The 14,953-nt window shown below is 39.2% G+C and overlaps 1 protein-coding gene and 1 long non-coding RNA gene across 2 annotated transcripts in view; one reads left to right on the forward strand and one right to left on the reverse strand.

The window, feature by feature from the left end:
* abcb7 (ATP-binding cassette, sub-family B (MDR/TAP), member 7) overlaps window positions 1–14,953 on the forward strand; it is a 56,805-nt gene that overhangs the window by 10,624 nt on the left and 31,228 nt on the right. The window contains exons 5-6 of the mRNA XM_077235628.1: window positions 942–1,074; window positions 5,165–5,433. Of these exons, the coding sequence (XP_077091743.1) occupies window positions 942–1,074; window positions 5,165–5,433 (402 nt within the window). The remainder of the gene's footprint in view (window positions 1–941; window positions 1,075–5,164; window positions 5,434–14,953) is intronic.
* LOC143744249 (uncharacterized) lies at window positions 9,593–10,016 on the reverse strand. The gene is made up of 3 exons (XR_013205822.1): window positions 9,977–10,016; window positions 9,787–9,851; window positions 9,593–9,705 (listed from the first exon to the last, which is right to left on the reverse strand). It is a non-coding gene; the product is annotated as an uncharacterized LOC143744249 (long non-coding RNA).

Consider the following 14,953-nt stretch of genomic DNA (forward strand, 5'->3'; position numbering starts at 1 on the left):
CTGGGAGAGCCGCGATCGGATTGGGTTAAAGTTACTCAGTCAGGGGTAACGTTAGTAGGCCGTTGATTAACAAAATGCTGAAATATATTTTAAAGTATGTCAGTGAGCCTCGGTCTTGTCTTTAAACGTCTTATTTTACGTTAAAATATATGCATTATGAACAAAGGACCGTCATTATTTCCAAGCTGTAGGTGTTTATGTTAATCCTGTGGACATGTAGTTGTGAATGTGGTCTCCCACACTGCTTGATCCACACACATCATTTCTCCCCTTGGCTTTTAGATTTTCGGGAAGGAAAAAAAATTCACTCCCCCGTCCAAACTTTACGGATACCGGGTATCAGATTTGAACAATCCTTACGCACAACGTTTTGGCATGTTTCCCTCGGTCGAAAGCTTGCCAGACCTCCCGCGCCTAGTTACGGTTGCTAAGACACGATTGGCCAGTGGCGGTTTTCGGGCGTGGCTTAGCGAAGGGTCAATTGGGGTAGAAAATAAATGACGCAAAACAAAATATCATCTTCAGAGTAAACTACGACCAGGATTTGTTCTTGACCGGTTGCATGACGTTCGCCTTTGAGATTCATTATTGTGTGGCGTAGACGTTTGCCATTCACCTGAAATGAGTCATATACAATAAAAAAGGGGTGAGCAAAAGTGAGGCCTTATTGAAGGCAAATGTCATCCGGCTAATGTGCTGCTGTTTATTGGCACGACCCAGCAGCTTTCTGCAAGCTTTTAATTAGCTTTAATAACCATTTCAGTTCCATTAGTAGATGCATCAAGCAAGTCTGCAGGAGGAGACACACACACACACACACACACACAAACACAGCTTGCTGTTAATGTAGTGCTGAGCTTCTGCCCATCAGTGCACTCAGAACACAGAACAACATTTGGTGTGCTCACATCAACCTTTGCTTTTTTCTGCTTGTCCTCCAGATAACCAATGTGATGGTGCCCTTCATGTTTAAATATGCGGTGGACGACCTGAACCAGATGTCGGGACACATGTTGAACCTGAGCGATGCGCCAAACACGGTGGCGACCATGGCAACGGCTATTCTGATTGGCTGTAAGTTCTGCCTGCTCCTGTTTGGCAGGTGTTTGACTTCATTTTGGGAAGTGTGCTGCATATTAAATGGCATCTGACCTTTCCTGAAAAGTGTGTCAATATTGCTTTTTAGATTCATTGTAATGTGTTTTGTCATGCATGCGTCTGCTCTAGGTTCTAATGCAATGTGAAATTTTGCATTTCATTTGCTCCTCACCAGAACGAGTCCGATTACAATGCTTTCATTTTTGGTACTTGCCAAACATTTCCCTATCCTCCTTCTACCTCAAATGTGACATATCATTATTATTAGCCGCTTTACATGGCGACTCGCTCTAACGTTAACAGATAAATGTACTATCCAAGTGTTCGTGTGGAGTTTGGAAGCTAAATTATTACAACGCTTAACTGCATGATGTTTAACTTAACATGCATTTCTGCAATAATATTATCAACAGGGTTCCCACGGGTCCTTGAAATCCTTTAAAGTTTGTGAATCAGAAAAAAAAATTCAAGGCCCTGGAGAGTTTTTGAAAATAAACATGCATAGATGCAAGTCCTTGAAAGTGCTTATTGCGGAGTATTTTCTCCTTAAAACTGCAGTAAAACAAAGACAATCTCAAAATAACGTTTGAAATCGCTGGTGTTTCTGACGTCACGAACTGCCTTGTAACCAATCAGATCATCGTTGATCGTCAACGAGTGGATCTCTGAGTGAGTGAGTGGAGGCGGGGCTCATTTGCATATTCATAGAACCGCGTATACTAAATGAAGCAAATGTGTAGACTTGCATTCAAGCTAATTTAAGACCTGAAGAAAAAACGTTTAAATATGTAATTTTGGTGATCAAAGATGAGTTTTAAGGGATACAACTATTGACTACAGGGGTACTTTTAAGAAATTAAATTAAGAAAAATCATTATGAAATGTCTACTAAAGTGATAGCGCCAAAAAGAAAGAGAAAAAATTGGACCTTATGAAAAACATAGGCAAATTGCTGTGACATCAACATGCATTTATTACTCTTACAATCACCAAATCGGGTTCTGTTCTTTTCAATTGTATTCAACAGTTCTCACAAAACGAAATTAATTTCAAACACAAATTCGATAAGAACAGTGTGGAAATTACTAGCAACCCTAACATAACAGCTCAAAAGCTAAAACTAAAAGCTCAAACTAACCTAAGTAAAACCTTTAATGTTGTATCATTAAATTAAACTAACTGAATCGCAGGCTGTCATTAGATAAAGTGCAGCCAAACTCAACGTATGGAGTATTGTCTCCAGCGGGGCGCGTGGCTTGGGTCGACGATATCATTGAATATCGCACTATTTTTTAAGGCGATCATCGTATTTTTTTGCATATCGCTCAGGTCAAAGTCAGAGTTTGCTTCTGTTGAAGTTATCAGTGTGCATTGTGTGCCACTGAATGGAGCCCCAAGTACATGTTTAAATAAAGATAAATGAAGATAATGACTAATGGTTACTAAACACTTAGCAAGTCATTGTGTCTTAAAATTGAAAATTCACTGTCTTCCCATAACTGTGTATTTTAATGAGAGCCATTAGGTCCTGTGCACACAGACCATTAAATGCTTCTCCGTGCTGCTGCTTGTGTGATTTGTGTTGATTGATATTGTATTGGAGGCACTATTCATCCTGAAGCTGAGATTTGATGCACTGAGAGCGGTTTTGTCTACCACGAGCAAATTAAACCTTAATCGGATGTTCAGGTCAAGCTCAATTTTGGCGGCGAACTCCGGCGAGGCAACATTTTCGCACTGGAACGTTTGTTTTTTAGCGGGAATGCAAATTAGACTAGCACTTAACCATGAACACAAAAGCCAAAAAAAGCAAGTGGCTTTTAATTGGATTATTTAGTTAGCAAACATGTCACTATAATTAAGTTCTTTCCATCAATCAATTTCTTACTTTCATATTTCAAATATTTTATGAGTTTAACTTATACCCTACTTGTGGTCAATCTGCACAAATAACGATCAACATGCTTGTTTGCTTTGCGGCCCCTTTAAATAAAGTTTAAAAAAAGACCAAGCATTCGATCTACATCAGAGCGTCCACAAATCTTTCTACGCCGTTATTGGCAGGGTGGCGAGAGCCGTTTGCGGAAGGCTTTGGGACCAATCAGAATCCTCTGTCTGCTGTTTGCTTGCGCTGCTTCCTATTATGGTATTTTATGCTTTAGTACAGTCAACAACAACAAAAAAGCCAACAGCTTAATAGGCCCTTTTTCCTGTTCAATGATTGGACGTTTAAATTTTCGGACTCTGAGTGGACTTTGCAGATGGTCCCTTTAGAAAATGCGGCGAATATGAAACCTAAAACTAACTGCGCTCTTGGACCTACACATGCAAAGTTGAACGCAACCGCGAAATTTCACGTTAAGCTTTTTCTTTTTAATAGGCTCTAAGGAAGGAAAATGCCATTAAAGTGAAACTTTGCGAGTCACGTTCATATAGGCTCGTGTCTGTATATAGTTTTCCTCCAATAGAGCCTATTATAAAGAAAAAGCTTAATATTAATGCAGTTAAACGGTGATATTAAAACTCAGTAGCCTATACACCTTATTGAACATGCGACACGCTATTGCACGTTAAGCGTTTTATAATGGTTTTCTCTGGGTGGTGTTCATAATCTGATTTAATTTGTTTGCCTCTACAAAGTATGCTTTATTAATAAGGTAGATCTATATTGTGTACTAAATTTGGTGCTTCAGTATCACTTTCTTAATCCACATTAAGTGTCTTAAATGGGGAAGAACGTTTTATTACGCTGCCGTTGTCTGTTTTAGCAGCTACTGCCATCTAGTGGTATCAGGTTTCCTTAGACAGTGTGTGTGGATCGTGCAAGGCTAAACCGGCGAAATGAAACTCTCAAAATCCAAATGAATCAAATGGGATCGACTCAGAAATGAGTCAATGAATGCACGCGTGTCACCTCATCCACAAATGCACATCGTACTTGTTGCATGCACGAATTCTGACCCACATTAATACAAAATCGAGGTTTTTTATTAACAACTATGTCTCTATTTGTACAAAATGCTGCACGTTCATGTGATTCTGGACTTTGCACACACAAGTTGTACTGTATCGGTTTAAATGTAGTGACACACATGGATAGTTGTGCACACATTAATAATTAGCACCAGGCTTATTTATTTGTAGTTGTTTTGTGTGTGGGTTGTGAAATGCTTAAAAACAGCGGGAAAAAAGTCTCACAATCCAAATGAATCAAATGAGATTGATTCAGAAAAGACGTCAATGAATGCACGCGCGTCACCTGATCCACATATGCGCCATCTTCTTTGTTGAAGGCGCAAATTATGATACACTAATATAAAAGAAAACATTTGTATTAATAAAAATGTCTCTATTAGTACAAATCTATTGTATTCTATTCTAACCGCAGAGAACTGAACAGAGCGGGCTCAACATGGAAGAAAGCACAGAAACGGGGAATGGATTCAGGCCAGGATAAGGACTTAATGCCAAAAAACAATTAACATCCGTGGTTTGGGAATATTTTGGATACAGGAGAGATTATGTACTCTGGCAAAACAGACTAGCTCATTCACTCAGAACACGTATTTGCAGTTAAAAACACGAGACGCAGGTCACGAGACATATTGTTTCAAAATCGTGATTAAAATTGAAATTACAATATAGACCAATTTTTTTCATATCGCACAGCCCTACTCTACAGCGAGTCAGATATACTTATGGGTCAAGGAGAGTTTAAACTACAACCAGGTGTGATGGGATGTTGGCTGGTTAAATGAGGCTCTTGAGTGAAGAAGTACACTGTTGTCTATGACTGTGAATATATTCCCTGAAGCTTGTTAACATGCACGTATGATATGTTAGGCTCTTCATATTTGTCATTAAGGGGCTTAAGAGTGCCACGACAGCCTCCAATATATTAGGATTTATTCGAGGCAGTCGTCTCTGCCACACGCAGTGACTTCCTCTGTTTATCCAGCAACTACGTGAATTAACTGACACACACTTCATGCAGTTTTCCTTTTCTGTACTTTTAAGTTTTTATTCCATTGGCAGTATTTCATTGAAAGTGTGTGTGTGTTCTCAGACGGTATTTCCCGTGCCGGAGCGGCTCTCTTCAATGAGCTGAGGAACGCAGTGTTTGGGAAAGTGGCTCAGAGCTCCATCAGGAGGATAGCCAAGAACGTCTTTCTCCATCTCCATAACCTGGATCTGGGCTTCCACCTGAGCAGGCAGACAGGAGCGCTGTCCAAAGCTATTGACCGCGGCACTCGAGGAATTAGCTTTGTGCTCAGCGCTCTGGTCTTTAACCTGGGCCCCACGCTCTTCGAAATGATACTAGTCAGCAGCATTTTGGTAAGTCCAAATGAAGTCTTCATATAAAGCCACAGTTTTCCCACAGATAATGTCTGTTCTTGGAGTCTTGGACACAAAATGAAGAGCACCAAAACTTCCCTTATACTTGGGTAAAATGGCTTTTTGCATTCATAATACTACATTAATAGGATAAAAGAGAACAATGTTCAAAAAGTGCATTTATTGCTACTGCTGAATATATATGCACTGTAATTTTAGCAGCTGAAAATATTCAGCCAGAAATTAATTTTTCATTTTGACCATGACCAACTGTTTTGGAGGGCTGAAATAATTGATGCATGAATAAAAAGGACTTGTTTACCTAGGGTTGGGTATTGTTTGAATTTTAGCAATTTCAATTCCAATTCTGCTTATCGATTCCGATTCTTATCAATTCCCAGTTTCGATTAAAATATGCTAAGAGAAAAGTCAAACATGGATATCAGACATATGTATTCTGTCTTTTTGCAAATCATTTTTGCAGCTGAATACCATCAACAAAAAACAGCAGTTTAAAGAGCAATTAACTAATAAACTAGACTAACTGATATACATTTCAAAAAGACTAGTATACAGTCAGTAATACAAAAAGTAAAATTTTTGACAATTTTATGTGTTTTTGTCCGTTCAAATGCAAGACGACATGAAAGTGGAATACATTCAGTATTTGTGTACTATATGAGAGGCGGCTTTCGAGCACTCTGGATATTCCCAGCACAGAAAAGTGCCAAGTTGAGCGCTCTTTCACACTCGAATGGTTTAAAAACCACATTTAAATGGGCACATTAAAGCCACATGCCATATTAAAGAACGGCAAAACAAAAAATTTTGAATTGCGTAATAAAATTCATATTAAAAGTAGCAAAGCATAAAGCTTTTGAAGTATTTGGTGTTGATCAACCGTTGGATGTGAATATCAGGCACATGTAGGAAACGTGGAAGCATAAAGCTTAGTGAAGTTTTTTTTTTTTTCACGGATCAACAGAAAACCGCATAGACATTGTTCTTGAAATTTTAGAATCCATATCAGTATCAATTAAAATCGAGAAATGGATATGGTCAACCCAGCTCTAGAGTCCACACAGTTGACACTGTTGTAGTTTATCCATGTTGTGTGCATGAAATAGATATAATGCACAATTGATGCGCTAGTTGATGCATGGTCAGCATTTTACAACGGCTTGAATGCGGTTTACCCCAAAAAATACTGAGACGGATCTGCTTTATATAAATTTCGTCTTCCTTCAGTTGTTGCAGTTCAGTGCATAAAGCTTGGAGTCTTTAAAACTGAGTTGTTCTTTTTGTTGGAGAAAATCAGCAGGACAAGCATTTCGCTGCCTGTGCGTTATTTATGTGACATAAAACACTTTGAGTTTGTGTAAACAAGCACACTACAACTATAGATAGTCAAACAGTTTTTAAGGTGATATGCGCTTTCTATATTTCAGTGAATATTCCTGTACTAAATTAGTATCTGGAGATGACTGTTTTTGTTGGCATTCACCAGACCATGTATACATTAAATCACAGTGAATATATATATATATATATATATATACATACTGTATATACACTCACCTAAAGGATTATTAGGAACACCATACTCATACTGTGTTTGACCCCCTTTCGCCTTCAGAACTGCCTTAATTCTACGTGGCATTGATTCAACAAGGTGCTGAAAGCATTCTTTAGAAATGTTGGCCCATATTGATAGGATAGCATCTTGCAGTTGATGGACATTTGTGGGATGCAGATCCAGGGCACGAAGCTCCCGTTCCACCACATCCCAAACATGCTCTATTGGGTTGAATTCTGGTGACTGTGGGGGCCATTTTAGTACAGTGTACTCATCGTCATGTTAAAGAAACCAATTTGAAATGATTCGAGCTTTGTGACATGGTGCATTATCCTGCTGGAAGTAGCCATCAGAGGATGGGTACATGGTGGCCATAAAGGGATGGACATGGTCAGAAACAATGCTCATGTAGGCCGTGGCATTTAAACGATGCCCAATTGGCACTAAGATGTCCAAGCACACATGCAAGTTCTCCACCCCCTTGTCAAAGCCAGGCGACGGCTTTGACAAGGATTTATTTATTTATTTATATTTCAATTAAAGTATACCGGTATTGTAGTATAACACTATTATTTATTACACACATAATTGTTTATTGACTTATTTATAAATGTATAATTTGAATGGATGACTTCAGACAAAAGTACATGGATACCACAACAAGAACAAACTTACTGCCAATCCACTTTTCCATGTTGATAAGAGCATTAAAATGAGAAAAAATAATGGGAAAAAAAGAAATCAAGGGACATTTATAATAGATAAAAATGTGTGATTAATTGCGAGTTAACTATGACATTAATGCGATTAATCTCGATTAAATATTTTAATCGTTTGACAGCACTAATATACACTCTAGGGCTGCAACAACTAATCGATAAAATCGATTATAATCGATTATGAAAATCGTTGTCAACGAATGTCATTATCGATTAGTTGGTCTGCTTACGTCACGGGGAGCGTTTACTGGTACGCACACACACGCAAGGTCTCTCTCCCTCAGGCGCTCTGCCGAGCGCGCGCGCTACACGGTTTGGAGCAGTCTCTTCTGTCGAATATCATCGGTCTGCGGAACAAAAATGGGCGTTTTATCCGTAAACGGGAACACCCCCACTTTTCGGAACATAAATGGGCGTTTTATCCGTAAACGGGAAAACCCCCCTTTTCTTCTTCTCCTACAAGGAACTGTCAACATCCGGTCTATATTATGTCAAAATAAGGGTTGGGTTAGCATTGACGTTAGCATTGAACCAAACATAGGAAAGCAGGAACTTAAGTTTGAACGTAAAGCCAGCTACCGAACGTCGCAGTAGCAGTTGAAAATGTTGGGTTGTGCAGTGCATTGTTCTACTTGTCAAATAGCTTACATGCCCCTTATGATAAAAAATAAAATAAATTGTACTGCAGTATCAACACAGTATTTCCTACAGTACAGTAATTACTGCAGAATAGGCTACTGCACCTCAACACAGTTGTAGTACTGCTGTAAGTGCAATAATTTGGATACGAAAAAAACTGCATTCATAACAAATATTACAACAGTGTTACCATTGTATACTTAAGATACAAGCAGCATTTATTTACAATCAGACAGCATAGTTCACAAGGGTTCCCTTATTTACACACACTAATACTTGGCTGAATATGGATATTTTCAGTAAAGACACAGACAATTTATTTTACGTAGCAAACTTAAAACTTTATTGTCATGCAGTATAAAATACAAAATAAAATACAGTAAAAAAATAAAATAACAACTTATAAATACAAACTCAAGTTATATCAACTAACTATACAAACTAATCAAGTGGGCTCCCCAAAGGACACGGTATAGTTTGAACGGTAAAGTGTGTGTGTGCGTGTTGCATGCATGTGTGTGTGTGTTGCAGGGGTGTGTGTTGCGTGTGTGTGTGATACAAACTAATCAAGTGGGCTCCCCCAAAGGACACGGTATAGTTCGAACAGTGTGTGTGTGTGTGTGACATGCGTGTGTGTTGCATGCGTGTGTGTGTGTGTGTGTTGCATGCGTGTGTGTGTGTGTGTGTGTTGCATGCGTGTGTTGCATGCGTGTTGCATGTGTGTGTTGCATGCATGCGTGTGTGTGTGTGTGTGTTGCGTGTGTGCGCAAGAGTGTATCATGCATGCACGTGTGTGTTTCATGCATGTGCACGCGCGTGTGTGTTTCATGCATGTGCACGCGCGTGTGTGTCATGCATGCGTGTGTGTGTGTGATGCATGCGTGTGTGTGTCATGCATGCTTAAGATGTCTGAAAGGCAATGGGACCTACTTTGCAAACTGTACATCCTGTACCAAGTACCTTCCATAGCCTGTGTGTCTAAGCACCAAGCATGCCTTCATCCAATTTTTTTTGGAAGAAAACAAATGTGCTAGTCGTAGCACAAGGCCACTGCCACGGCCTGCCACCTTGTAGATTTTGCCAATGCTAATATGCACCAGATTACTTTCAATTTCAAGATCCTCAGCCACGCTATCATTAATGCTGATCATTGGATGAAAAGGCCTCGAAAGATCTCGAAACAATTTAGACACCCTATTAAATGATTCCAGCATGGTCATGTCCATTCTAAGGGTAATCCCAATGATCTTCTGCAAAATCTCTGGAGGGAGGTATGGCTGGTCCTGTTTCTGGTCCCTTTCCGTTGCAGCAGGTGTGACCACTGGTCCTTCAGTGTTGCTGAGAGATGGAGAGAGTTTAGCATATTGGCCTACATCCTCAAATGTAGGTCAATCACAAACTAAGGATACAATGTGATACCTTTCAACAGTAAATGTCTGCAACACTTGCGCACACCACCACCTTCTGATAGTTGTCATGTCCACCTGAAAAGAATTGTGGTCAGCAATACATATTGTGGTCAGCAACTTCCAAATAGGACGAGTAAATGACTGAACATATAATATTTAATATTATACATCGGATTAAGATTTTAAGATAAAAAACCCACCTCACTGAAGTCAAATGGTTTTTGGAGGGTAGCATACATAGCATACTGAAATTAAGATAAAAAAAAAAGTTACTAATTCAGAAGAAGTCAATAAAAGACGTTACAGAAAACATTAGGCTACAACTCACCATCAGCATGAACACCCCACAATTATTGCTGAGATGCTGATGAGATGCACCCTAGAAAAATCATAACAGAGCATGGTAAATGATGATGATCCGTACATATTTGCATTCACTCTCCAAATCAAATTGCATTTAAGCCCGTTTGTTTGTTTCTTTCTTTCTTTCTACCACAATATGCTTTAATAGGTTTTTTAATAGGTATTTTTTTAACAGCAACTACGGTCAGCAAGTAGCAACACATGATTGTCTATGCTGCTATACTAATTGTAATGGATTAGAGCTCCATCCACACATGCCAATGTTTTACCTCATAGTCTGACAAGAAAAGGATGTTCCACTCTTCACTGGACACCATATGTGCGAGGTTACTGAAAATAATTTTGAAGAAATATTAGTTGCAATTCACCTCTTTCAAATGGAACACTGAGCCCTAATAAGGAATTGCCAAAACTCTGCCTTGACTACACATACCCACCTTGAGAGCACAGCTTATAAGTGTAATGAATAAGGTCTACACTATACCCATACTAGTAACTGGCCTAGGAGTAACAGCATTTCCTAATAGAGACTTAGGAACATATGGAACGTGTGAACAGTGAAAACAATTTATCTGAAAAAAAAAGGAAGTTAGTCTAAAACAGAACTACTATACTTCCATTAAAAAAACACTCTGTTCTTGAAGCAGTGTTTTGAAAGCCCACATAATATTTCTAAAAAGTAAAGACTCTGATGTTTCCAGGGAAAAAATGATCAACTGTCTTCATTTTAATAAAAAAAAAACTACATAACTATTCTCTTAAAGGTTTAGACATAGGAAAGAACAATGCTTCAAGACCCTCCGAGTTTTCCATGAACATAAAGAACCAGCAATCAGATTTCTAGGAAAAACCTGAAGACATCTAGGTAGCAGCCATCTCCAAAGCCACTAGGATCCCTGGAGTCAAAAAAGTGCATAGTCCTCTGTCTTGGTTTGAGAACCTGTTAAAAGTTTAATTTCATGGAATAGCAAGACATGGGTTGGTTAAGGACCCAATTACAACCATAAAGCTCTTTACAGCTGATGTTTCTCACTCAGCCATAATCTACCTCCTGAGCTTATCACCCCCATATCATAGATGTTTTATGACTGAGCACTTGAGTTACCCTAGGCAAGGCAACTGATGAAAGAAATAGGCTTTTAAATATATTAAATTAGCATTTTCTGGATTTTGTGCCCATTTCATATTAGAATTAAACATTCCTGAAACAAATTGATGCAGTACATGGCAACAAAGTAAGGATGATGGTTGTATAAAAATAGTATGATTTCAAAGAACAATATGCCAAGGTGAGATTACTCACACACAAAGTCCAGTGTCCTGGCTGCCAGGCCGGGAGAAGCACAACATCCTTGGATGCAAAGTCACACTGGAGGAAACAAAAACTTTTCAGAGAGGAATTTGAAGGATATGAGGTAAATACAAATAGGTAGATAGGACAAGGTAGATACAAATTATTTTACATCACTACTCACAATCATGGAATCAGCAGGGCAAGCTGATAATGGAGGAAGCCACGTCACTACCACATAGGCATCCACAGCAATGGTTGCTATGCCCTTTAATAAAATTTTTTTTTTTTTAATCATAGAAACAGACTTTGCCTACACTACATAAAATTCAACGGTTAAAAACACAAAATCAGAGGGCAAGGTTGTTTCGTAAAATGAATAAACCACTTACTTACATGTGCATTTGCAATGTTTGTGATAATGTTGAAACAATAATTTGCTATCTAAAAAGAAAGAAATAAGATTATTCATACTGCAAGTCCACATACAGATCAAAGAATAGACACTAAGTTTTTACTTACCGTTGCTTCTATATCTCTTTCTAGGCCAAGTGTCCAAAAGTCTGACCTTTTGAGGATCGGGGAGTTGGCTAGGACAATTGGCTCATGTGGGTCGGCATTAATGTCCAACACATAGTCTAGCTATGGGGAAATGTGCATAAAATGATATACATGCATGCATGATTGAAGACGCTGATTGAGAAATACTACTATTACAACTTACTGCTTGAGAGAGTCTTGCATGTAGTGTTTGTTTCCAATTTGCAACTGTGGAGTCAAGATTAGTGGGGTGAACAGCTGAAGAGAGAGAAAAAATAGAATGTATTATTGGAAACATATATACTGTATTGTATACAATCACTAGTGAAAACAGCTTGAAAATGTCTCTTACGCTGACATTGTGGTGGGAAATTTGGGTCTAATTCTGTTGTCTGTAAAGTGTCCATGACAACATGCGTGTCTGGGAGAAGATCACATTCTCTTGTCTGAGAAGAGGGCAAGAGACAGAATTCTGCCTGTCCATACTCATTGAGAGTCAGTGGAATGTCAGGGCTCACAAGCTTCCTTAATTCCTCCATGACTGTCTTGTTTTTCCGTTGATTGTAGTGATGAATGATATTTCGCATCGTGAAGACATGTGCAGAAGGAGAGAGCATATTCATGAAGTAATTATTTTTCTTCATGATGGAGAAGAGCTGTTCAGCTACTTGGCTGTTTATTCTTCCGGCAAGCTCTGGTACCAGCCCTAACCTCCGAAGGATATCTCTTGGGTCTTTCGTGTTTCTCTCGTGGAAGGTGTCATAAAGACAATAGTGTTCTTCCGACCCAGTCAAAGGATGGCCATTCGGGTCCGGGAAAGTTTTCTTGGTTTTGAGCCAGGGTAAACTGACTGTGCCACCTTTGGATGCCCACTGCAGGTTTTCAGGGCTGGGGTCCAGCAGTCGACCCTCATGAGGGCTGAAAGGGACCACCTCAGGTTCTCTCAGGTTAGCATGTACTGCAAGCCCTCGGGCAAAATCGTAGATGCTTATATTTGGCATATGTTTCCACGAGAGCAACAAGTCTGTGAAGTCTCGCGGACTTTCTGCCCTAATTTTGCATTTTAAAGAAACAACTTGTCCACAGGGGCACATAACAACAGCCCAACCACCTGTGGTAGAAAGAAAGACCTCAATGATGTCCAACTACATTACCAGTAGACAGTCCAAAAGATTAACACTGTTGTGATAAACACTTGTGTTGAGCCAGTTATTTTAACTTACCAGATGCACCCCAAACCTTCTGAAAGACTTTATCGTACTTGCTTCTAGTTGCCATCTCTTCTCTTAGACGCAAGATTAATTCCATTTTTGAGCCCCTGGAATCAATGCTGCACTCCTTACAGAGTTTGCGGATGGCATGGACCTGTAATGTATTAAAAAAAATAAGGTGTAATTGCCAACTGCTGTATTGTTTGAACAGAATAAAAAAAAGAGACACAAAACGTTTATGTCACATGCATAGTTTGCTCTGTGTATGCTGGAGGGGGTTGAGGTTACTGGTGAATTGGTGACTGGAGAGGTGAAGCAGTGTGCTGGTGTGTGTGAGGGGGGAGGGTGTGAGAGGTCTTACTTATAATGCCAGGGGATATAGGATAGTGAGGGTAGAGGAATATTATGCATGGAGATATGTAAGACAGGTCCATGAAATAGGGAGGGAGATGTAAAATATATATATATATATATATTTTTTTTTTTAAGTCAGGTGTGTGTGTGTGTGTGTGGTGCAATGTGTTTGGATGTGTTCATAAGTGCTAAAGAGTGAATGTGTGCAAAGTCAGTATAGTATGAGTTTAAGGTTCAGATCATGTTCAGGAAATGCAGATAAGCTCACCTTTAAATTGGATATTTCGTCCAGTAACCGGTCCTCTGTTATGTCCATCTCCCTGCATTCATTTGGCTGCATGGACATGTGGACCTTCTCATGCTCTGTATTGAGCACCATATTCGACTTGCGAGTATGAGAGCCAATCCAAGGGGCCCAGTGGTTGTATGTGGGTTGAACTTGGAAAGGATTTTGCCTGTCACCTGAAAGAAAACAGTCTGTACTTAGGGTTTGTAAGGGCAATAGATAGACAGGAAGTGAAGTGGAGAATTGTATTTCAGTGGGTTACATGGCAATTATTTAAGATTAAAGCCACTTACTTGGAACAAAAGCCCTTGCGATTCTCTCCAGACATACAGAGTCCCAGAAGTCACCAATGTCCACCTTTCCATCAAAACCATCAGGTGGATTCTCTAGTTCACTGACTACAAGTTATAAGAAATATTAATATAGTTGACAATAAATGGGGGTCGGCATTTTCTAGAATAAAACCTGGACAGTACCTGCCATGCTAAAAACACAGTTCTTGTGAAGATCCATGACAACAATAGGTGGGTGATGTCCACAGCGAACACAGGCAAAATCATAATTATGATCTGTTAACGCTTCAAAATGAAGGTACCCATGTATCAGAGTGTTTTTGTTGGGATATTTTTGTCCTGAGGTCAGCTCACATGTTTCAATAGCTCGACCTAGAGCTGTGTGTGTCTGGAATAAGAGATTTTCAATAACAAATTATATGAAATGCACATGTATGCAATATCCAATTTCACATCTTGAAAACTGTACAATTACCTGAAGGCAGTTTTTTGTAATTTTATAACAAATCAATAGAAGATTTCATAGAAGGCCATGATACAGGGCATAGTGCAATATATGCGACAGGCTGTGTACAATATCAGTGTGCAACATAGGTCAAACACTTTTTATAACTTTATGATCTTCTGATTAAGTGATGCAGATTTGTGTATTGTGCATAACACAGATGGGGAGAATCTTATGATGCGTAATTGGTTGAGGGGTATGTGGTCTGTGTGTGTGTTTATGAGTGTCTGCATTCATTTATTTATTTAATATACTGATGGGACAATACTTTAAGGAAGGCCATGATATAGGGTAGGATGCATGTAGGCTGTGTGCAATACATGAGGTAATGAGG

This window comes from Siphateles boraxobius, unplaced genomic scaffold (genome assembly GCF_051911475.1).
Source record: "Siphateles boraxobius isolate OS27281-9 unplaced genomic scaffold, OSU_SipBor_1 2, whole genome shotgun sequence".
In the NCBI taxonomy this organism is placed as follows: domain Eukaryota; kingdom Metazoa; phylum Chordata; class Actinopteri; order Cypriniformes; family Leuciscidae; genus Siphateles; species Siphateles boraxobius.